We start from the raw sequence: 23,053 nt of genomic DNA on the forward strand, positions 1-23,053 counted from the left end.
ATGGGGAAAATATTGAATGACATCAAAAGAAAACAGAAGGGAGGCAGGGCCAAAGTGGCGGAGTAGTCAGGTGTTTCCGGTGGTCTCTCTTACAACAAAGACCAAAAAAAACAAGTAAATCAATTATATATATGACAAGCTAGGAGCCCTGAATATAAAAGGCAAAATTAAGAAATCAGACTGAGCAGCAGGGAGACAGAGAGAGGGTTCAGAAGCAGCGAGGAGTTGCCGAACCTGGCTCGGTGGGAACGGGCACCCCGCAGGCCTGATTCTCTGGTGAGACTGTGGTGGGGCTGGCAGTAGCATTTGAGATGCGGTTTCCTCAGTGAGAGAGAGCTAGCGGCACAGAGTCTACTCACAGCTCCAGAATCAGTAAAGAAAAGCACTCTCAGAAAAAGATACGTGCTTGCGTTTAATTTACCTTGCGGATCAAAAAGTACCCCTTTCGTCTGTCAAAACTCAACCACAAAAAGACAAACAACCCAATCAAGAAGTGGGCAAAGGATATGAACACACATTTCACTAAGGAAGATATTCAGGCAGCCAACAGATACATGAGAAAATGCTCTCGATCATTAGTCATTAGAGAAATACAAATTAAAACTACGATGAGATTCCATCTGACACCAACTAGACTGGCATTAATTCAAAAAACACAAAATAATAAATGTTGGAGAGGCTGCAGAGAGACTGGAACTCTCATACACTGCTGGTGGGATTGTAAAATGGTACAACCACTTTGGAAATCCATCTGGCGTTATCTTAAACAGTTAGAAATAGAACTACCATACAACCCAGAAATCCCACTCCTCGGAATATACCCTAAAAATACAAGACCCTTCACACAAACAGATATATGCACACCCATGTTTATTGCAGCTCTGTTTACAATAGCAAAAAGCTGGAAGCAACCAAGATGTCCATCAACGGACGAATGGGTAAATAAATTGTGGTATATTCACACAGTGGAATACTACGCATCGATAAAGAACAGTGACGAATCTCTGAAACATTTCATAACATGGAGGAATCTGGAAGGCATTATGCTGAGCGAAATGAGTCAGTTGCAAAAGGACAAATATTGTATAAGACCACTATTATAAGATCTTGAGAAATAGAAAAAACGGAAAAGAACACATACTTTTGTGGTTACAAAGGGGGGAGGGAGGGAGGGAGAGGGCTTTTTATTGATCAATCTGTAGATGGGAACTGCTTTGGGTGAAGGGAAAGACAACACTCAAAACAAGGAAGGTCAGCCTAATTGGACAGGATTAAAAGTAAAGAGGTTTCCGAGATAAAATGAAAGCTTCAAAGGATAGCGAAGCAGGGGCTGGGGTCTGGGGAACTTGGTTTGAGAGGACTTCTAAATCAATGGGCAAAACAATTCTATTATGAAAACACTCTGCATCCCACTTTGAATTGTGGCACCTGGGGTCCTAAATGCCAACAAGCAGCCATCTAAAATACATTAATTGGTCTCAACCCACCGGGAGCAAAGGTAAAGGAAGAACACCAAGGTCACACGACAACTAAGAACCCAAGAGACAGAAAGGGCCACTTGAACCAGAGACCTACAATATCCTGAGACCAGAAGAACTAGTTGGTGCCCGGCCACAATCGATGTCTGCCCTGTCAGGGAACACAACAGACAACTCCTGAGGGAGCAGGAGACCAATGGGATGCAGACCCCAAATTCTCATTAAAAGACCACACCTAATGGTATGATTGCGACTAGAGGAATCCCAGAGACAATGCTCCCCAGAACTTCTGATGGCACAGGACAGGAACCATCCCCGAAGACAAATCATCAGGCATGAAAAGGACTGGTCAGTGGTGGGGAGAGAGATACTGATGAAGAGTGAGCTAATTAAATCAGGTGGACACGGGAGAGTGTGTTGGCAACTCTTGACTGGAGGGGGGATGGGAAGATAGAGAGAGAGGGAAGAAGGTAAAATTGGCACGAAACGAGAGACTGTAAGGGCTGACTCAATAGGGGGAGAGCAAGTGGGAGAAGGGAGTAAGATGTATGTAAACCTACATGTGACAGACTGATTGGAATGGTAAATGTTCACTTGAAGCTTAATAAAAATTTAAAAAAAAAAAGTACCCCTTTCGAAAGAACTCGCTTCCATTTATCTGATCCCTCTGCCCCACCCCCAAATCCAGCTTTGGTGGTGGTAGATTTCCCTGGGCTTGAGATAGGTCCGTTCATGATAAAACTCTCAGCAAAATAGGAATTCCTCAACATGATAAAGGGCATTTATACAAAGCCAACAGCCAACATCATCCTAAATGGAGGGAGTCTGAAAGCATTCCCCTTGAGAGCAGGAACCAGACAAGGATGCCCTTTATCACCACTCTTAAATTCAACATTGTGCTAGAGGTCCTAGCCAGAGCAATTAAGATACATAAAGGAATAAAGTGCATCCAAATTGGTAAGGAAGAAGTAAAAGTATCTCTGTTTGCAGATGACATGATCTTCTACACAGAAAACCCTAAAGAAATCCTCAAGAAAACTACTGAAACTAATAAAAGAGTTCAGCAGAGTATCAGGATACAAGATTAACATACAAAAATCAGTTGGATTCCTCTACACCAACAAAGAGAATGTCAAAGACAAAATGACTAAAGCAATACCATTTACAATAGCCCCCAAGAAGATAAAATACTTAGGAATAAATCTAACCAGAGACATAAAAGACCTATACAAAGAAAACTACAGGACACTACTGTAAGAAACCAAAAGAGACCTACATAAATGGAAAAACATACCACGCTCATGGATAGGAAGACTCAACACTGTGGAAATGTCTATTCTACCAAAAGGGAACTATAGATACAAGGCAATCCTGATCCAAATACCAAGGACATTTTTTAATGAGATGGAGAAACAAATCATCAACTTCATATGGAAGGGAAAGAGGCCAGGGTAAATAAAGCATTACTGAAAAAGAAGAGCAAAGTGGGAGGCCTCACACTACCTGATTTTAGAACCTATTATACCGCCATAGTAGTCAAAACAGCCTGGTACTGGTACTGGTACGACAACAGATACATAGACCAATGGAACAGAATTGAGAATCCAGACATAAACTCATCCACATATGAGCAGCTGATAGTTGACAAAGGCCCCAAATCTGTTAAGTGGGGAAAAGACAGTCTCTTTAACAAATGGTGCTGGCATAATTGGATATCCATCTGTAAAAAAATGAAACAAGATCCATACCTCACACCATGCACAAAAACTAACTCAAAATGGATCAAAGACCCACATATAAAATCTAAAATGATAAAGATCATGGAAGAAAAAAACAGGGACAATGCTAGGAGCCCTAATACATGGCACAAACAGTATAAAAAACATTACTAACAATGCACAAACACCAGAAGAGAAACTAGATAACTGGGAGCTCCTAACAATCAAACTCTTATGCTCATCCAAAGACTTCACCAAAAGAGTAAAAAGATTACCTACAGACTGGGAAAAAGTTTTTGGCTATGACAAATCCGATCAGCGGCTGATCTCTAAAATCTACACGATACTACAAAAATTCAACAACAAAAAGACAAATAACCCAATTAAAAAATGGGCAAAGGATATGAACAGACACTTCGCCAAAGAACACATTAAGGTGGCTAACAGATACATGAGGAAATGCTCGTGATCATTAGCCATTAGAGAAATGCAAATCAAAACTACAATGAGATTCCATCTCACTCCAACACGGCTGGCATTAATCTAAAAAACACAAAATAATAAATTGGAGAGGTTGTGAAGAGACTGGAACACTTATACACTGCTGGTAGGAATGTGAATTGGTACAACCACTTTGGAAATCGATTTGGCACTTCCTTAAAAAGCTAGAAATAGAAGTACCATACGATCCAGCAATCCCACTCCTTGGAATATATCCTAGAGAAATAAGAGACTTCACACTAACAGATATATGCACACCCATGTTCACTGCAGCACTGTTCACAATAGCAAAAAAGATGGAAGCAATCAAGGTGCCCATCAACGGATGAATGGAGAAATAAATTATGGTATATTCACATAATGGAATATTATGCAACAATAAAGAACAACGATGAATCCGTGAAACACTTCATAACATGGAGGAATCTGGAAGGCATTATGCTGAGTGAAATTAGTCAGTCACAAAAGGACAAATATTGTATAGACCACTATTATAAGAACTCTAGAAAAAGTTTAAACACAGAAGAAAATATTCTTTGATGGCTAAGAGGGTGGGGAGGGAGGAAGAGGTGTATTCGCTAATTAGATAGTAAATAATAACTAATTTTAGGTGAAGGGAAAGACAACACACAGTACAGGACAGGCCAGCAAAGCTGGACTAAACCAAAGGCAAAGAAGTGTCCTGAATACAACTGAACACTTTGAAGGCCCGAAGTAGACAAGAACTATTTTAGGTGAAGGGAAAGACAACAGACAATACAGGAGAGGTCAGCAAACCTGGACTAAACTAAAACAAAGAATTTTCCTGAATACGACCGAATACTTCAAAGGCCAGAGGAGGAGGGACGGGGGCCTGGGGACCATGGTTTCAGAGGACATCTAGGTGAATTGGCATAACAAAACGTATTAAGGAAACATTCTGCATCCCACTTTGGTGAGTGGTATCTAGGGTCTTAAACGCTAGCAAGCAGCCACCTAAGATGCATCAGTTGGAGCAAAGGAGAATGAAGAGCGCCAAAGATACAATGTAAATATGAGCCCAGGAGACAGAAAGGGCCACATAAACCAGAGACTCCATCAGCCTGAGACTGGAAGAACTAGATGGTGCCCAGCTACCACTGATGACTGCCTTGAAAAGGGACACAACAGAGAATCCCTGACGGAGCAGAAGAACGGTGTATGCAGACCTCAAATTCTCGTAAAAAAGACCAGACTTAATGGTCTGACTGAGACTAGAGGGACCCTCTGTTAGCCCAAGACTGGAAACTTTCTTGAAGCCAACTCTTCAGACAGGGATTGGACTGGACTATAAGACAGAAAATGATACTGTTGAGGAGTGAGCTTCTTGGCTCAAGTAGACACATGAGACTATGTGGGCAGCTGCTGTCTAGAGGCGAGATGAGAAGGCAGAGGGGGACAGGAACTGGTTGAGTGGACACGGGGAATACAGGGTGGAGAGGAGGACTGTGCTGTTTCATTAGGGGGAGAGCAGCTAGGAGTACATAGCAAGATGTGTATAAGTTTTTGTATGAGAGACTGACTTGATTTGTAAACTTTTACTTAAAGCACAATAAATTAAAAAAAGAAGATGGAAGGAATACATAGAGTCACTGTACCCACCCTCCAAAAATTGGTCAACTTTCAAGCATTTTAGGAGGTCTCATATGATCAAGAAGGAAGAATTCCAAGGTGCACTGAAGGTACTGGTGAAAAACAAGCTCCAGGAATTGATGGAATACCAACTGAGATGTTTCAACAAATGGATGCAATGCTGGAAGTGCTCACTTGTCTATGCCAAGAAATTTGGAAGACAGCTACCTGGCCAACTGAATAGAAGAGATCCATATTTGTGCCAATTCCAAAGAAAGGTGATCCAATAGAATGTGGAAATTATCGAACAATATCATTAATATCACACACAAATAAAATTTTGCTGAAGATCATTCAAAAACAGTTGCAGCAGTACATCGACAGGGAACTGCCAGAAATTCAAGCCGGAATCAGAAGAGGGCATGGAATGAAGGATATCGTTGCTGACGTCAGATGGATCTTGGCTCAAAGTAGAGAATTCCAGCAAGATGTTTACCTGTGTTTTACTGACTGTGCAAAGGCATTCGACTATGTGGATCATAACAAATTATAGATTACATTGAGAAGAATGGGAATTCCAGAACACTTAATTGTGCTCATGAGGAACCTGTACGAGGATGGTGAGACTTCATCTCATGTACTTTGGACATGTTATCAGGAGGGTCCAATCCCTGGAGAAGGACATCAGGCTTGGTAAAGTAGAGGGTCAATGAAAAGGAGGAAGACCCTCAACAAGATGGATTGACACAGTGGCTGCAACAATGGGCTCAGACATAGCCATGATTGTGAGGATGGTGCAGGACTGGGGAGCGTTTGTTCTGTTGTACATAGGGTCACTATGAATCAGAACTGCCTAGATGGCACCTAACAGCAACTACAATTCTTCCCAACTTGAACTATAGATTCTACGGAATGCCAATTAAAATCCAGCATTTTTTTGGATAGCTACAATCTGATTCTAAATTTTATATAGAATGGCAAAAAATCCAAAAGAGTCAACACACTACTGAAGAAGAACGGAGTTGGTGGACTGACATTACTCAACTTCAAAACTTACTGTATAGCGGCAGTGATTTAGACAGTATGGTATTGGCAAAGGAATGGACATATTCATCAGTGGAACAGAAGGGAGAACAGAGAAATAAACCCACACATGTATAGTCAACTGATCTTTGACAAAGGAGCAAAGGAAATTTAATGAAAAATCACCTTTACAACAAATGGTGCTAGGTCAATTGGACAACATGCAAAAAAAAAAAAAAAAAGAGAACCCAGACACAGATTTTAAACTGTGCAAAAGAATACAAAGACTTGATATTGTTAAGATGTCAGATCTTGCCAGGAGGCTTTTTGTAGACATTGAGAGGATGACTGTAAAATTTGTATGGAAACGCAAAGACCTAGAATAGCTAAGATGGTCTTGCAGAGTACCAAAGTTAGAGAAACTTCATTACCTGATTTCAAGACAATGGAGGTCAAGGGTACGTGGTGAGTGGATGTCTTTGGTGAGGAAGGTGATATCAAGGATGATTCTCAGGTGTCTGGCTTTGGTAAATAGGAGATCCTGGGACCATTCATTGAGACAAGGGATCCAGAAGTGGGGGGAGGGGCAGGCAAAGGAGAGATAGGTTGCTGAAATCAATTTGGGTTATAGGGACATTGAAATCTCTCAGGGACATTACCACAGTGATGTCCATTTGGCAAAACAGGTCTGAAACTGAAGGGAGAGGGATATCCTGGAGATGTAGATTTGGAAGTCATCAGTACTAGAGGGAAGTGACTGAGATCACCTAGGGAGCGCGAACACGTGAACTGAGAAGGGCGGCGGACTGGGACAGAACCCTGAGGAACACACCACTCAAGGTGGCAGCACAGCTTCCTGGCAGGCACCACAGCCGGGGTTCTGGAGTCTGGGCTGTGGGGCTCCGGAGCTGAGCGCGCCTGGCTACGTCAGGTCCCCTCCCTATGCCTCAGCTGTCACACCTGGCGATGAGGGGTGTCTGAGAGGGCTGTTGTGCTGAGAAACCTGAGATGCGCCAGGTAAAGCACCTGAGGTCTAGAAGCTTCCCCCTCCTCTTCTTTTTCTTAATGCGTCCACTCCCTCAGCTCCCAGGATCGCTCAGGGGTTGAGGTGGGGTGGGGACAGAGTGGGGGCGAGGTGGGCGAGTGGGGGGGTCCCGAGCCGCGAGTGACGTGCGGCGCCCACGTGATCATCCGGGCGCCTACGTGGGCACCAGACCCGTCGGCCGCCAGCCCGCCCCCCAGCCCACCCTCGCAACGCTCGGGTCCGGCGCTGGCGCAACAGCTTCCTGAGCGGCTGGGGCGGCGGGCGAGCAGGCTGCGGTGAGCTGAGGAGGCACCAGCCTTGCCAGGTTCTTCAGGTCAGTGTGGTTGGGACCCCGCCGGCAGACCTGGGCGGCGGTAGGGAGGTAGGAGCGGGCTCTGGAGTAGCGGGGGTGGGGGATGGGAGAGGCGAAGGGATGGGGAGCACCTGAGGGGACCGGGAGCATCTCCGGGGACGGGAAGGAAAGGAATGGGGTGCACCTGAGAGGAGAGGAAGGGATGGGGAGCATCTGGAGGGACTGGGAGCACCTCGGGGGACAGGAGTGGCATGGGCAGGTGTCGGGGAGGACCCTGCAGTGCCCAGCCTGCCTTCTCGACCCTCTTCCTCTGCGCCCTCCATCTTTTTTAGAGCCTGGAATGGGGGGAGCGCCCCCGCAGTGCGACAGCGAGACGTAGACAGATTCTGGAAATACCCCTTTCAACCCCCATTCTGCGCCTAGGAGGAAAGACTGACCTCCGAGAAAAGGTGGTGGAGTAGGGCAGATTGCCTCCAGGGGAGGGGGACACTGAAACCTAAAATTTGGAAAACATTCTCGTCTGGCGTGCGAGGCCTGAAAACAAATGGCGGCTGGGGGGCGGGGAGGTGGGGGAGTGAATCATTGGGTGAGGAGGCCCGGATTCAGGAAAGGACCCTTGTCACTGTGCGTCTACCGAGCGCCCTGCCTGTCTCCTGTCTGTCTGCAGGTCTGGACGTCTGTTGTTCCCAGCACTCTGTGAAGCTAGAAAAGGAGAAGCCTGTCCAGAAGCCCTGCAGGTCTATGAGAGGGGGGCACTGGCCGTGGACCTGGGGCTGAGGGGAGTGTGGAGGGCAAGGGCTGGGCAGAGTTTGGGTACCCCACAACTCTCCAACACATACACACACACAGCCTCCCTCTCTGGGAGTAGAGATGGTGACAGGGCCTGTCTGGGAAAGTGTTGGCTCATGTGTGTGGTAGGAGGGGAGGCGGGGGCGGGTAAGGGGCGGGCAGAAGGCACACTTGGAAGGCCAGGCCAGGTTAAGGGAACCCTGACGAGGGCCCAGATCTATTGGGACCTGTGCTTTACTCCTAAGTCTTCAGTCTCCCTTGTTTCCTTCCATCTCCCCCGTCCCCGCCCTCACCCCTCAAGACAAGAAAAGGAGAATCTCAACATGGAAAAAGTCTACAGTGAAAATGAAGGAAAGCTGGACAATGAAGGAAAATCAAAAAGCCAAGTAGAGCCGGAAGATGAAGGAAAGTCGGAAGAGGAAGAAAAGGCAGAAGTGGCGGGGCAGCCAGAATACCAGGGGAAGCTAGAGGATGAGGGAGAGCCAGGTGATGAGGGAGAGCCAGAGGGAAGGAAAGAAAAGCAGGGAAAGCCAGGAGATGAAGGGAAGCCGCAAGATGAGGGCAAGCTGAAGTCTGAGCGAAAGCCAGAGAGCGAGCCCCGGGCTGCTGAAAAGCGCTCGGCTGAAGATTACGTGCCCCGGAAAGCAAAAAGAAAAACGGACAGGGGAACGGATGACCCCCCCAGGGACTATCAGGAGGATTTACACGAAAGGCGCTTGAGCAGTGAGGAGATGATGAGAGAATGTGGTGATATGTCAAGGGCTCAGGAGGAGATAAGGAAAAAACAGAAAATGGGTGGTTTCCATTGGATGCAAAGAGATGTCCAGGATCCATTCCCCCCAAGGGGCCAGCGGGGAGTGAGAGGAATGAGGGGCGGAGGTAGGGGCCAAAGAGGCTTACATGACATCCCATACCTTTAATGCCTTTGGCTTTCAATTCTGATTCTCCCATGAGAATATTGGCAGCCCCGCTTTCCCTGGCAGGCATTTGCCAGGCTCTGTGCTCTAACCTACGCTGATACTTGGCTTTAGGTGTCACTCTTGTTACCAGCAGCCTTTGACCCCACTGCAGCCTCTGTGTTTCAGTAGGGGATTTTCACCCATGTGCATGAAAGAGATGTTCATGGTACCTTGTAAAGTATTAATAAAACACAGTTTGCAGAACCGCATGTATGGTATCAGTCCATTTTTATAAAATTGTGTATCTGCATGATACATCTAAGCACAGGGGAAACTATGAATGTGTGTACACTAGAAAGTCGGCAGTGGTCATTCCTGTGTGATGGCCAATAATAGGTCTTGCATGTACTCAAAAATGAGTCCAATCAACTGATAGTTTGAGGTACCCCCATGCCATTCCTCTGCTGGTGTGCCCCATTCCCATGTCTTCTCCTGGGTCTAACCATGTCAGGTGGGCACTGCTGCCCCTTCTGGTTCCTCTACTGTCCTCTGGCTCCCACCAAGTGATTCTTTTCTTTGTTTGCTCACCTCCATTTTTTTTCCCGAAAGGATATGGATTATGTCTGTCATAAAAAAATAATAAAACCAGAAAGCAATACATGATAAGCAATCGAACTGTGCAGTAAGCTTATGAGGGCAATGGAGACACTTAAAAATCTTGTCAGAACGAAAAATGACAGGTAAAAGTCACATCATCTCTAAGACCTGTAGCTGGAGGAATCCACCTGGCAGTTATTACAGGTCCACTGCTGTAAGAGTCAGTCTCGTCATCCGTGAAATGAGGATAATCTTTGCCTCACAGGACTGTAGAGTGGATCAGGTGAGGTACTGAGTATGTGAGCTGTGTTGAGGCTTGGTCCCATCAGACATTCAGGGAAGGATGGACTTCTACACCATTCCCATGCACTAGCAGTAATATGGATGGAATCAGACACTTGAGGGAGAGTTGAGAAAGGTCTCAACTGTACTCAGGAACAAATTCAGGCAGCTGAGAGGTGGGTGCTGCTCTCTGCTGGTCACTGTGCCCTTTCTCCTAGGTCCAGTACCCTCTACTGATAGCTACTGATGGGCTAGAGACTTTAAAGCTTCAATTTCTATGGAGTCTCTGGTGAGGCAATGCCCACTCATCCTATAGAAGTGTGGATAAAACTCCTCACTTTAGAGTTATAGTTAGCTCAGTTATCCTCCCAATGCTGCTTTCTGATTTTTTTTGGGGGGTGGGGGTGTAGGGTAATGCCGTTCAGCTATATGCATCCTCTCCTAATGGAATCAGCTTTGCTCTTCCCTGAAGCATGCTGGGGATGAATTTGGGATGGACTCAGGCTAAGGTACAAGGCTGGGAGTGGCATGACTGGGCCAAGGCCAAGGCCAAGGCCAAGACCAAGGAATGCCTTAGCAACAAGAAGGAAAACATCTGGGCCTAGACGTGAAGTCCCTGGGAACACTGGCTGCCCACGGACGTGGGAGAAAAACAATGAGCCTTGGTCTCAGCTGAAGTGGTATATAAGCTTGGGTCCCTTGCTAGGTGGTTGCAGAGTGCTAAACTGGTCCAGCTGCTACCCTGGGCCTTGGTCTTGTAAGCAAGCTTCCCAAGTAAACCAACCATATGTCATGATCACTGGTTCCAGAGTCTTTCTTCGGTCTCTTGGAGATTCCACTGACCTTGGGTTCAGGTGCCGCTGAGTTGTTACCCAACAGGGGGGCAATGAGCCTTTACATGTATTTTGTTGAATTGTGTGTATATTTGTATATGTTAACATCCTCCAGAGCTTTGAACTGGTTTGTTTTGGTTCGAACCCTGCTGAGAACTGGCATTTCCACTCCAGATATACTAAATCAGAATCTACATTTTTATAAGATCCCCTGGCGATTCTTATATATAATAAATTTTAAGAACCACTGCCCTGCTAGTGGTCCTCAGAATTGGTCCCTAACCAGCAGCATTAGCATCACCTGGGAATTTGTTAGAAATGCAAATTCTTAGCAGAGGTTCGAACCAGAATGAACAAGTTCAAAGTCCTGATATTCCCACCACCAGCTTCAGATATCGTGGCCAGGAAAACTATCTGAATGATAAAGGCTGTGCTGTTCTCATGGGTTAATATGTTGTCTGCAGACTCTCATTCCTAGGTAGAGTTCTGTCTCAGGAAACTCTTTTTAGGCTACTCTTTAGCAAGTCAGCAGACCATCTACACATGTGATTTTCAGAGCCCTGTTATTGAATGTGTGGTCCATGGACCAGCTGCATCAGCATCATCTGTGAGCTAATTACAAATGCATAATCTCAGGATCTTAATTTTCACAAGATCCCCAGGTGATTCCTATGAATGTTAACGTTTGAGAAGCATGGGTTTAGAGGAGACTCTTCTCAAGCTCTCTACTCCCACTTCCCACATGAAATATGCCGTGTGCCTAGAAGGATAAATAATATGTGCTATATAAGATACAAGGAGTCCTGGTGGCATGGTGGTTAAAGTGCTCAGCTGTGAACCAAAAGGTCAGTTGTTCGAAACCACCAACCACTCCACAGAAGAAAGATGTAGCAGTCTGCTTCTGTAAAGACTACAGCCTTGGAAACCCTATGGGGCGGTTCTACTCTGTCCTATAGGGTCACTATGGTTTTGGTATATAAGATACACATGACGAGTTATTAAATGGACCTGTGCTTGTCACATTGCAGCTGTTCCCACTTTCATATTAGCAGATCTTGAAATCAATCCAGTAGGTCAAGACCTGTATTCATTAATGAAGTAGAATAGAAAAAGTCAAACAGAGCCAAATAGATAATATCAGATTGCATCGCAGGTAGTAAGGGTGAGTATTGTTTCATGAAACGTCTATCTCAGTTATGTACGTATATATCTGTGTACACTCTGAGTTCTCATGAAAAATGTATTTCTGACTGGGCTGCAGTTTTTAAAAATTAAGAAACACTGCATTGGACTCTACATCTCAAAACATAACCTTCCATACTTACATTCCTAGTGCCCAGCACTAGGTGCTGAATAAAGGTGTAAATAATAGTGGCTGAATCAGGAGCCCTGAGTTTTTCAAGTTTAACCTCAGTCTACATAAATAACATTGGACAAATAACTTCAATTCTCTAGCAGGGTTTACTTTCATTTCCAAAAGGAGCAGAGAGTCGTGGGATTCACAGGCTGGACAGGGCCTACTGCAGTTCACAGCCAAAGCTGCCATTAGGAAGGAATGCACACGTGGCAGCACTAGGGAGAGCTCCTGGAATGGAGCAGGTAGAGTGCTCAATGTCAGGAAGACAGGCTCTACAAAGTGTGAAACGAAACAACTGTGGAATCTGTGCTGTAAAGAGACCCAGTGGAGGGCTCCGTATATGTCACAGGGGCGCAGCCTCAAAAGGGGGGCAAAAGCATGCCTGCCAGGGTGGGAGGTCAGGGGTAGGGGATACCTGGGAGGAGCAACAGTTGAGTACATGCCTGCAGATGATCTTGCTCCACCTAGCTTAAGGGAATTAAGACCTTACTTTTTACAGACAACATATATCATATTGATTTTTTGCTTGTATTCCATATGGTTCCCAGTTTTGAGTGGTACCCAGAGCAAAATAAATAATCTACTGCAGGTCCAGGCTGTAGGGCAAGCTTCTCTGCCATTTCAGTCTCATGACCTTGCACACCCAATTGTATTGTATTTGTGCTAGACAGAAAGGCTCTCTGAAGTTTTTGCAAGCCCCAAGAGGAGAACTACAGTTCACATCCTTAGAGTTATGGAGCAACACCATGCCCTCTTCTCTTGGCAACTAGTCTCCATTTGAGAAGTTGCTCCTGGCTTGCTACCAGACTCTGGTAGAGACTCAACACCTGACCATGAGGTATCACTTTTCTGCACAAACAAGCCTCCCATTATGAGCTTGCTGTTATCTACTCTATTGAGGGATAAAGTTGGGTGTGGGCACCAGCTTTCCATCATTAGTTGCAAACGGCTTTTAAGAAATCAGGCCTAAGTCCAGAAGGCACAAGTAAATTACATGAGCAGGTGGGTCTGAGTGATTGATTTACTCTGCTCATGTGCACTGATTAAAAGTTTGACTGGCTGGTCAGGGACTTGGAGTGAACTAAATTGGAAAATGGATGAGGTGATGTGAGGAATAGGTTTTTAGATGGACTACTCATAAAGGGCACAGACAGTGAAGATATTTGTGTCCCATGATGTAATAGTTTTCTGTTGTGTAACAAATTACCACAGCCTAAGCAGCTTTAAACAACACCCATTTATTAGCTCGCAGTTCTGTAGGTAAGAAGTCTGGCATCACGTGTCTATGTGCTCTGCTCGTGGTCTCACAAAGCCAAAATCAAAACGTCAGCCAGACTGAGTTCTCATCTGGAGGCTCTGGGGAAAAGCCTTTTTCCAAACTCATTCAAGTTGTTTTCAGAATTCAGTTCCTTGCAGCTGTAGGAATGAGGTGGCTAATTTGTGCTGCCTGTCAGCTAAGGAGCCCTGGTGGCACAGTAGTCAAGGTAACTGAAAGTCTGCTAACTGAAAGGTTGGCAGCTCAACCCACCAGCCACTCCATGTGGCAGTCTGCTTCCATAAAGATTTACAGCCTTGGAAACTCTACAGGCCAGCTCTGCTCTGTTCTACAGGATCACTATGAGTTGGAATCGACTCAATGGCAGAGGGATAATGGTCAGTTAGTCTGTTCTCAGCTCCTAGAAGTCACCTGGCATTCCTTATCGTGTGGCCTCTCCATCTTTTAGCCAGCAATGGGGAATCCTTCTCATGCTTCTAATCTCTGACTTCTCTGCCTCTGTCTCTAGACCCATATTTAAAGGGATGATGTGATTAGGTCAGACCCAGCCAGATAATTTTCCTACCTTAAGGTCAATTTATTTGGAACCCTAATTACATCTACATAATCCCTTCACAACAACCATGTGGACTTTCAGCTCTGAGTCTGATCTTTGAGTCATCCTTCCTTTATTATTATTATTTTTAATGAAAGGTAGCATGTGTTCCCAGCTAAGTAGTTTTATTAGCCTGCTTCCCTCCCGGAGAATTTTAGGGTTCCTGTAGTTGTCTTTCATTTTGTACTTTGTCTCTTTCATGCCAAGCTAGCAGTGTTTTTGTTGATATAATTTTCTTAAGAATCTTGTGGATCTTGCGTGAATTGCAGTGGTGTCACTCCATTAGACAAAATCTACGCCCATAAATCTTCTTAAGATCATCTTTATTTTTGGCTCCTGCTGGGGTGGCTGAGTATGGCTGCTCTCAGTTATTAAAGGCTGTTCACATTCCTTGCCACATGTGCCTCCCATCTTTAAGCAAGCAGTGGCGTGTTAAATCCTTCTTGTGCTTTGAAACTAACTTCTCTGTTTGATTTTTGACTCTTTACTTCCTAGAGGCCCTCCAGTTTGGTTGAGAGAATCTATGAGGCATACATTTGATCTCTTGAAAGTGACCGTTGTGCGACTGAATCCTCTGTTTTTTTTTTTTAATCTTTCTGAGGTTTCAGCAAAAGGTTGTACCAGCCACACCCTCAGCTTTTTCCCTAGGCTACACTTTCAGAAGGAATCTCTTAAATTTAGTGTCTTTTGCCACGTGGGCAGGCTGAGAATTTCCCAAATCATCACGCCCTCATTCCTTTTTGCTTGACAGTTATTCCCTCAATTTACTTCTCTCATCTCCCATTTTACTAGAAATAGCAAGAAGAAACCAAGCCATATCTTAGCACTTTGCTTAGAAATCTCCTCAGTTAAATGTCCAAGTTCTTCACTTACTAGGTTTAATTTCCACATAATTATGGGTGACAATTTCGCTAAGTTTTCTGTCAATGCATATAAGGCTCTCCCTTCCTCCAGTTTCCAGTAACAAGTTCTTTACACCATTCTGGACCCTCACTAGCAGGGTCTTAATTGTGCTTATTTCTACTTACAGTCTATTCAAGGAAATCTAGGATTTTTCTCTTATGTTCCTTAAAATTATCCCAGCTTCCATTTACTTCCCAGTACCAAAGCCAATTCCACATTTGTAGGTATTTGGTACTGTCATTATTAGTTTTCTATTGCTGGGTAATGATTACTTCAATCTTAGCAGCTTTAAAACAGCACCCATTTATTATCTGACAATTCTGTAGGCCAGAAGTCTGGCTTCTATGGTCTCATTAAATAAAAAGACAAGAATAAATATGCATAGAGAAAGTAACATTCTTTGGTGGTTACCAGGGATGGGAGGGGGAAGGAGGGGGAATTGATTTCTAGATAGTAGACATTTGTTATTTTTGATGATGGGAAAGGTATGGGTGAAGTCTACACAACTTGACCCAGGTAAATGATGACATGAAGAAGAACACAAGAATAAGAGATGATTTTGGTTAATGCTATAACATATACAATTTTGCAACAACAGCAATTACAACCAAAGAATATATGTGTGGTTACATAGGTTGATATGTATGCATATATGTGTACAGGAAGGCACATGTGAGTCTATGAATGTGCATGTATAGGTGTATCTGTAGGCATATGTATATACACGTCTGTGTGTGATACATATATATTCATATATATAATAAAGCACATGAGGGCACAGTTATGGATACTTCTTAGACATAACCAAACACCTAATGGGATTGGTTTATTGGGTTCAAAGGCTTAGGACCATAGTCTCGTGGGACAACTCAGTTAATTGGCATAAGATAGTTCATAAAGATAATGTTCTGCGTACTAGTTTGGTGAGTAGTGCCTGGGGTCTTAAAAGCTTGCAAGCGGCCACCTAAGATACAACTATTGGTCTCTACTTTTCTGGAGCAAAAGAGAAAGAAGTAAACCACTGACTCAAAGAGGAAACTAGTCTATAGGACTAATCGCCCACACAAAACATGGCCTCATCTATCCTGAGACCTGAAGAACTAGATAGTGCCTGGCTACCTACTGGCACCACCGTTCTGACCAGGGACACCATAGATTGTCCTGGATAGAATAGGATAAAAATGTAGAACAAAACTCAAATTCCTAAAAAAGGACAGACTTACTAGACAGGTAGAGACTAGAGGAACCCCCAAGACTATCCCCCTGAGATACCTTTTAAACTGGGTATTGAAGCCACTCCCAGAGGTCACCTTTCAGCCAACTAACAGAATGGCTTATAAAATAAACAATATCACCCATGAGTACTATGCTCCTTTAAATAATCATGCATGTGAGACCAAATGGTCAACACATTTATCTTAAAGCAAAGATGAGAAGGTAAGGGGGAGATTGGGAGCAAGGAAGCTAGATTAATGGAAATAGAACAACCAGAATGGAAATAATAAGAATGCCAACACACTGTGAAAAATGTGACCAATGTCTCTGAACAATATGTATAACCAAAAAAAAAGAAAAAAAACCAAACCCATTGCTGTTGAGTCAATTCCGACTCATAGTGACCCTACAGGACAGAGTAGAACTGCCCCACAGGGTTTCCAAGGAGCACCTGGCAGATTTGAACTGCCAACCTTTTGGTTAGCAGCCATAGCACTTAACCACTACCCCACCAGGGTTTCTGAACAATATGTATAGAAATTGTTAAATGGGAATCTAATTTGCTGTGTAAACTTTCACCAAAAGCACAATAAAATATTATATGTATATATAAAAAGAAGCCTGGCTTCTGATTTCCCTGCTCAGGGTCTCATGGTCTAAGTCAAGATGTCATTTGGACTGAATTCTTGTCTGGAGACTCAGGGGAAAAGTCTATTTCCAAGCTCATTCTTGTTGGCAGAATTTAGTTCTTTTTACTGTAGGACTGAGGTCCCCATTTCCTTGTTGGTTATCCACTGGTAGGCACTTTCAGCTTTTAAAAGCTTCCCACATTCCTTGCTACATGGCACCTTCCATCTTCAAGACAGCAATTGTACATTGAATTGTTCTGCTGCTTTGAATCTCTGACTTCTCTGTCTCTGACCTCTGGGCCCATCTTGAAGGGGCTCATGTGATTAGGTGAGACCTGCCTGGATAATATCCCTATCTTAAGATCAACTGATTTGGGACCTTAATTACAGCTGCAAAATCTTTTCACAGCAACACATAGATTACTGTTTGATTGAATAACTGGGGGAAAGTATATGCACACAAGAGGGTGGTAATTTTGGAGGCCATCTTAGAATTCTGCCTATCAAACATATGAATGTCCTCTAGATGGCATACATTGTAAAGGAGACTCAAAATAATCTGCTGGATAAGAAAATGTATCTGGCAGATAACAGTGAGCATCTGTCTTCAATCACCATGATGCCTTATTCAATGGGCGCATACACTAAGTGGCCATGGTGACAGAGTTGGATACTATGATTGGGCTCTACAACATGGACTTCCTGTCACTAAGGGTGATCTGGCTACTGCCACTGCAGAGTGTCCAAAATTACAATGGCAGAGGAAAATGCTGAACCCTGTATTTGGCACCATTCCCAGGGAGAACCAGCTGTCTACTTAGTGGTAAGTTGATTATATTGGAGGGAGAAGAGTTTTTTTTCCTGATAGGAATAGATATCTATACCAGATAAAGAATTGCCTTTCCTGTGCACAACACTTGTGCCAGCATAAGAATGTCTTATTTGTCTAAATGGTGTCACACACAAAATCACTTCCAACCAAGGAACCCATTTTATTACAGAAGAAATTCACGTGAAATTTACTAGTCTTTCTCTGTTTCTCATCATCTAGAATCTGTTTCTTGAGTAGTTTGATGTAAAGGCCTACTGAAGTTTCAGTTATTGGTCCAGCTGGGGGAACAAGCAAGGCCAAGGTGGTGCATTACCAGATATGGTATATGCTTTAAACTTGCAACAAATATATGGTAAGTTTTCCTCCATAACCAGAATACACAGGTCCTAGAAATAACAGAGAGAAGTGGGAGTGGTTTTCCTCATGATTACACCTAATACGTTGTTGTTGTTCGGTGCTGTTGAGTCACTTCCAATTCATACAGACCTTACTTACAACAGAACAAAGCACACCTGGCCCTGTGACAGCCCCATGATTTGTTATAGTTGAGCCCATTGTTGCAGCCACTGTGTCAGTCCATCTCATTGAGGGTCTTCCTCTTTTTCACTGACCCTCTACTTTACCAAACATAATGTCCTTCTCTAGAAACTGGTCCTTCCTGGTAATTTGTCCAAAGTTCATGAGACAAAGTCTCTCCATCTTCGCTTCTGGGGACACCTAATTGGTCAATATTATACGTAACACCTAATATAACTAATATATTTTTTTCATTTACTATCCCTCCAGTCTTACTTAGGATTAACTGATGAGGAGGCCTGAGTTCCCTAAGAGGAAACACTTCCACAGACAGAGAGTCCATGGTTCCAATAAATTGGAAACTGGACTGCTCCCACCCTTTCTAAGTTCCTCATTCCACTGAGGTAACAGGTAGACAAGGGGGGTCACTGTATTGTCTGGAGTGATTGGTCATTATAAGCAAGAGGTTTGGGACTGCTGCAACATAATGGGGGCAGGGAGAACTCTTGCCCTGGGATTCACTGGAGACATTCTTGGTATTCCCTTGTCCCAAAGCCTTGGTCAATGGAAAATTGTGACAACGTCCATGGCTTTGGCCCTCACTGAGGTTTTTTAAAAGATAGTTATATTTTATTTTTTTATTGTGCTTTAAGTGAAAATTTACAGAGCAAATTAGTTTCTCATTAAACAGATAATACACAAATTCTTTTTGACATTGTTTGCCAACTTTGTGATGTATCAACACTCTCCCCTTCCCCACCCCAGATTCCCCATTTCCATTTGTCCAGTTTTCCTGTCCCTTCCTGCCTTCTTGTCTTTGCTTGTGGGCTGGTGTGCCCATTTAGTCTTGTATACATGATTGAACTATGAAGCACGTTCTTCACGTGTGTTAAGGTTGGCCCTGTAGACCTGTCTAATGTTTGGCTGAAGGGTGAGTCTCAGGAGTGACTTCAATACTGAGTTAAAAGTGTGTCCGGGAGCCATACTCTTGTTGGATATGTCATAGTGGTAGGGCAAGGGCCGGCAGTAAGGGGGCGGTGGTGGCATACATGGCTAGGTGGGGTGGGGGGGAGAGAAAGAAAAGAAAATAGAGAGAATGAAACAAAAGAACAAAAAAGGTAGCCAGCAGGTAGAGATGGGGCAGACCTATTTATGTGCGGGAGACCTGGTGGAGCAGTGGTTAACAGTTTGGCTGCTAACCAAAAAGTTGGCAGCACAAATCTACCAACCGCTCCTTGGAAACCCTGTGGGGCGGTTCTACTCTGTCCTATACGGTCACTATGAGCTGGAATTGACTTGATGGCAACAGGTTTGGTTTTTGGTTTTTTATCAGATAGTTCCAGTACCTTTTCTTCTGCCAGAAGGTGATCTGGTGCTTTATTCTGGTGGCTTACTAGAGCCATCTTGTCCTGTTTTTTAAAATATGTTTTGATATTGTCTGTTCTCTACAAGACATTCAGGTATTATTTTCTTTGTTTAGTGATTGTAGGTTTTTTTTCTTGCTTTTTTGTTTTGGTCAGGTGAGCCGGGCATGCTTTTTTGCTACCTTGTCTTTGGGCACCACAGTTCTTACGACCTTGTCTGGGTGTTTAGAGCTGGTTGCTCAGCTATGGTGCAGCAGGACAGGTCTGGGGTGGGGGACGGGTGAAGATGGGTCATTTGTCTGTGGCGTGAACTGGGCGGGAGCTGAAGTGGGGTCACAGTGGGGCCGTGGGCAGTGGGTGGCGTGGGGGTCCTAAACTGGCAGGGAAGGGCCTGGGGTCTGGGCCAGATCTCTTGGGTCCATGGCTGGTAGGGCAGAGAGGTAGGAGGGGACGCCAAGGCAGGAACAGAAGGGGCTAGATGGAGGAGGGTGATAGGGTGGGTTGGTACTGTGGTTCCCAGCAGTCTGGGTTGCCAGGATGGGATGGTTATAGCCGCTGTTCAGCAGTGAGATGCGGGTTGTAGGAGCGTGCTCCAGTGGTTACTGGGTGAGGGAGTCTGGCTCTTCCTTGAGTTGTAGCCAGCAAACGTGGTCTTACTTAGCCCTGGGTGTGTCCACGCCATACCTCTATCTCCTACTGGGAATTACATGGAGATCACTTTCTGCATGTGGGATTGTTGGCTTTATTTCCAGATGGACATGCTGAGTCATGCTGGTTGGCAGGGTGCCTCACTCCGTGTCCCTACTCCTTCACCATTTTGTCAGTTTCTTCTCCTCAGTGACTTCTGATCTAATACTTTATCCCTTCATTTAATGTTCTGGGTTCCAGGATTGATGTCTGTATCTGTTTTACTTGTTTTTTCCGGTCTTGGTTGCAGTTGGATGGCTTAGTGCATCTGTCTGCCGTCTTGGCTCTACCCCACTAAAAAAAACTTTATCGAGGTATAATTGACACAACATAAAATTCACCCATTTTAAGTGTACAATCTAATGATTTTTAGTAAATTTATCAACTTGTACACTTGGGCAACCTTACCACAATTCCACTGTAGAACATTTCTATTACCACAATAAGACCTCATATGTCCATTTTGAGCTAATCCCTAATCTCACTCCAGACCCATGCAAGCACTAATCTACTTTCTAGCTCTATAAACTTGCCTTTTCTGGGCAAATTATACATATTGAATCATCCAATAATTGGCTTCTACCACTGAGCATAACACTTTTGAGAGTCATCCATGCTGTAGCATGTGTCAGTACATCATTCCTTATATTTGCTGAATAAAGTTTCATTGTATGGATATACCACGTTCCATTCATCTATTCTTCAGTTTATGGACATATGAGGGGTTTCCTCCTTTTGGTTATTATGAATAACACTACCAAGGAGGGTAAAATTTTCTCTCTACATATGACTTTAGCTAAATTCCATAAGATTTAAAATATCATATTTCCATTATTGTTCATTTACAATTAAATTCTAATTTTCATTTTAGTTTCTGCTTTGACCCAGGGGTTATTAAAATTGTTCCTGTTAGTTTCCAAATATATTGGAATTTTCTACTTATGTTTTTAGTATTAATTTCTAGTGTAATTCCAATGTGGTCAGAAAACCTACTTTGTATGATTTCAGTCCTTTAAAGTTAGTTATTGTCCTACACGTGATCAGTTTTGGTAATGTTCTGTGCACTTGATATATATTCTGTAGATCTTAGGTGTAGCGCTTAACACATGTCAATTATGTGAGTTTTGTTAATCATATTGTTCAAATTGCAGCATAATTATTGATTTTCTTCTCATATTCTATCAGTTACTAAAAGAGGTATATTAAAATATTCCACTATAATTGTGTTCACTTATTTCTCCTTTTAGTTCTGTCCAATTTAGTTTGTATATTTTTCTCTCTTTTCTTGCCTTCTTTTGGATTAATTATGCTTTTTTCATCATTATTTTCCCTATTAGCATGTGTATTTTTCATTCTTTTACTATTCTTTTAGTGGTTGTCCTGGAGATTACAAAATGCATATTTAACTTATTTATAATCTAATAAAAATTAGTCCTTTTATACCACATTTGCCACTTTCAGGACAATGAAAGAAAAATAAAGAAAATTTTAACTCCATTTGCCTACTCTATTTTTTTGTGCTATTGTTTTATTGTTCTCATGTTTTAAAATCATGTGAGACATTATCCCATGAGGCATTATCCATCATTGTTGCTTTTTCACTCAATTAAAAAAATTTTTATTGTGCATTAGGTGAAAATTTACAGAGCAAACTATTTTCCCATTTGATAGTTTGTACATAAAGTGTTCCATGACATTGGTTTCATTCCCTACAATGTGTCATCTCTCTCCCCCTTTCCATGCTAGGTTACCCGTTTCCTTTCAGCCTGGTTTTCTACCTTCTCATATTTGCTTTTGGGCAAATGTTGCCCTTTTGATCTCATATAATTGATTGTTCTAAGGAATACGTTCCTCTCGGGTGTTATTGTTTATTTTATGTGCCTGTCTATGGTTTTGCTGAAAGGTGGTCTCCAGGAATGGCTTCAATTCCAGTTCAGAAGGGTGACTTAGGACCATAGTCTTAGGAGTTCCTCCAATCTCTGTCAGACCAGTAGGTCTGGTCTTTTTTGAGAATTTGATATTTTGTTCTGCAATTTTTCTCCCATTTTTTCCAGGACACTCTGTTGTGATCCCAGTCAGAGTGGTCAGTGATGGTAGTTGGGCACCATCTAGTTCTTCTGGCCTAGGGTCATGTAGGCTGAGGTTCAGGTGGCCCATTAGTCCTTTGGTTCTTTGGTTTTCTTAATTCTCTTTTGCTCTGGATGTAAGAGACCAATAGTTGTATCTTAGATGGCCACTCACAAGCTGTTAAGACTCCAGATGCTACTCACCAAAGTAGGATGCAGAACTCTGTCTTTATGTTGTGCCAATTGACAGAGATATCTCCTGAGTCTATAGTCCTTTGCCTTTGAGCCTGGGAGCTTTGTCTCTTGAGATGTTTGGTTATGACTAAGAAGTTGCCCTAGCTGTGGTTCTTGTGTGCTCAGTAGGCAGTATTAATATATAGGCAGCACCTACAATTATGTATGTAGAAACATCCACTATCAAACCTGCATCTGCAGGTGGGAGTGCTCCCTTATATCCTCCCACACCTCTTGGTATATTTATCTCCCTATGTATCCATTTGTAATTTAGTTTTTGTTGATACTATTGTTGCAGGATTGTCTATGGTATAGTATTTACCATTGTTGCC

The 23,053-nt window shown here is 43.4% G+C and overlaps 1 protein-coding gene across 1 annotated transcript; it reads left to right on the plus strand.

Annotated features, from left to right (window-relative positions):
* Positions 1-8,042: 8,042 nt before the first annotated feature.
* Positions 8,043-9,597, plus strand: LOC126069630 (transcription elongation factor A protein-like 3). The gene is made up of 3 exons (XM_049873231.1): positions 8,043-8,096; positions 8,315-8,384; positions 8,738-9,597. The coding sequence occupies exon 3, from the start codon at positions 8,760-8,762 to the stop codon at positions 9,354-9,356; it is 597 nt and encodes a 198-aa protein (XP_049729188.1). The 5' UTR covers positions 8,043-8,096; positions 8,315-8,384; positions 8,738-8,759; the 3' UTR covers positions 9,357-9,597.
* The last annotated feature ends 13,456 nt before the right edge of the window (positions 9,598-23,053 follow it).

The sequence above is a fragment of the Elephas maximus genome, chromosome X (genome assembly GCF_024166365.1).
Source record: "Elephas maximus indicus isolate mEleMax1 chromosome X, mEleMax1 primary haplotype, whole genome shotgun sequence".
Taxonomy (NCBI): domain Eukaryota; kingdom Metazoa; phylum Chordata; class Mammalia; order Proboscidea; family Elephantidae; genus Elephas; species Elephas maximus.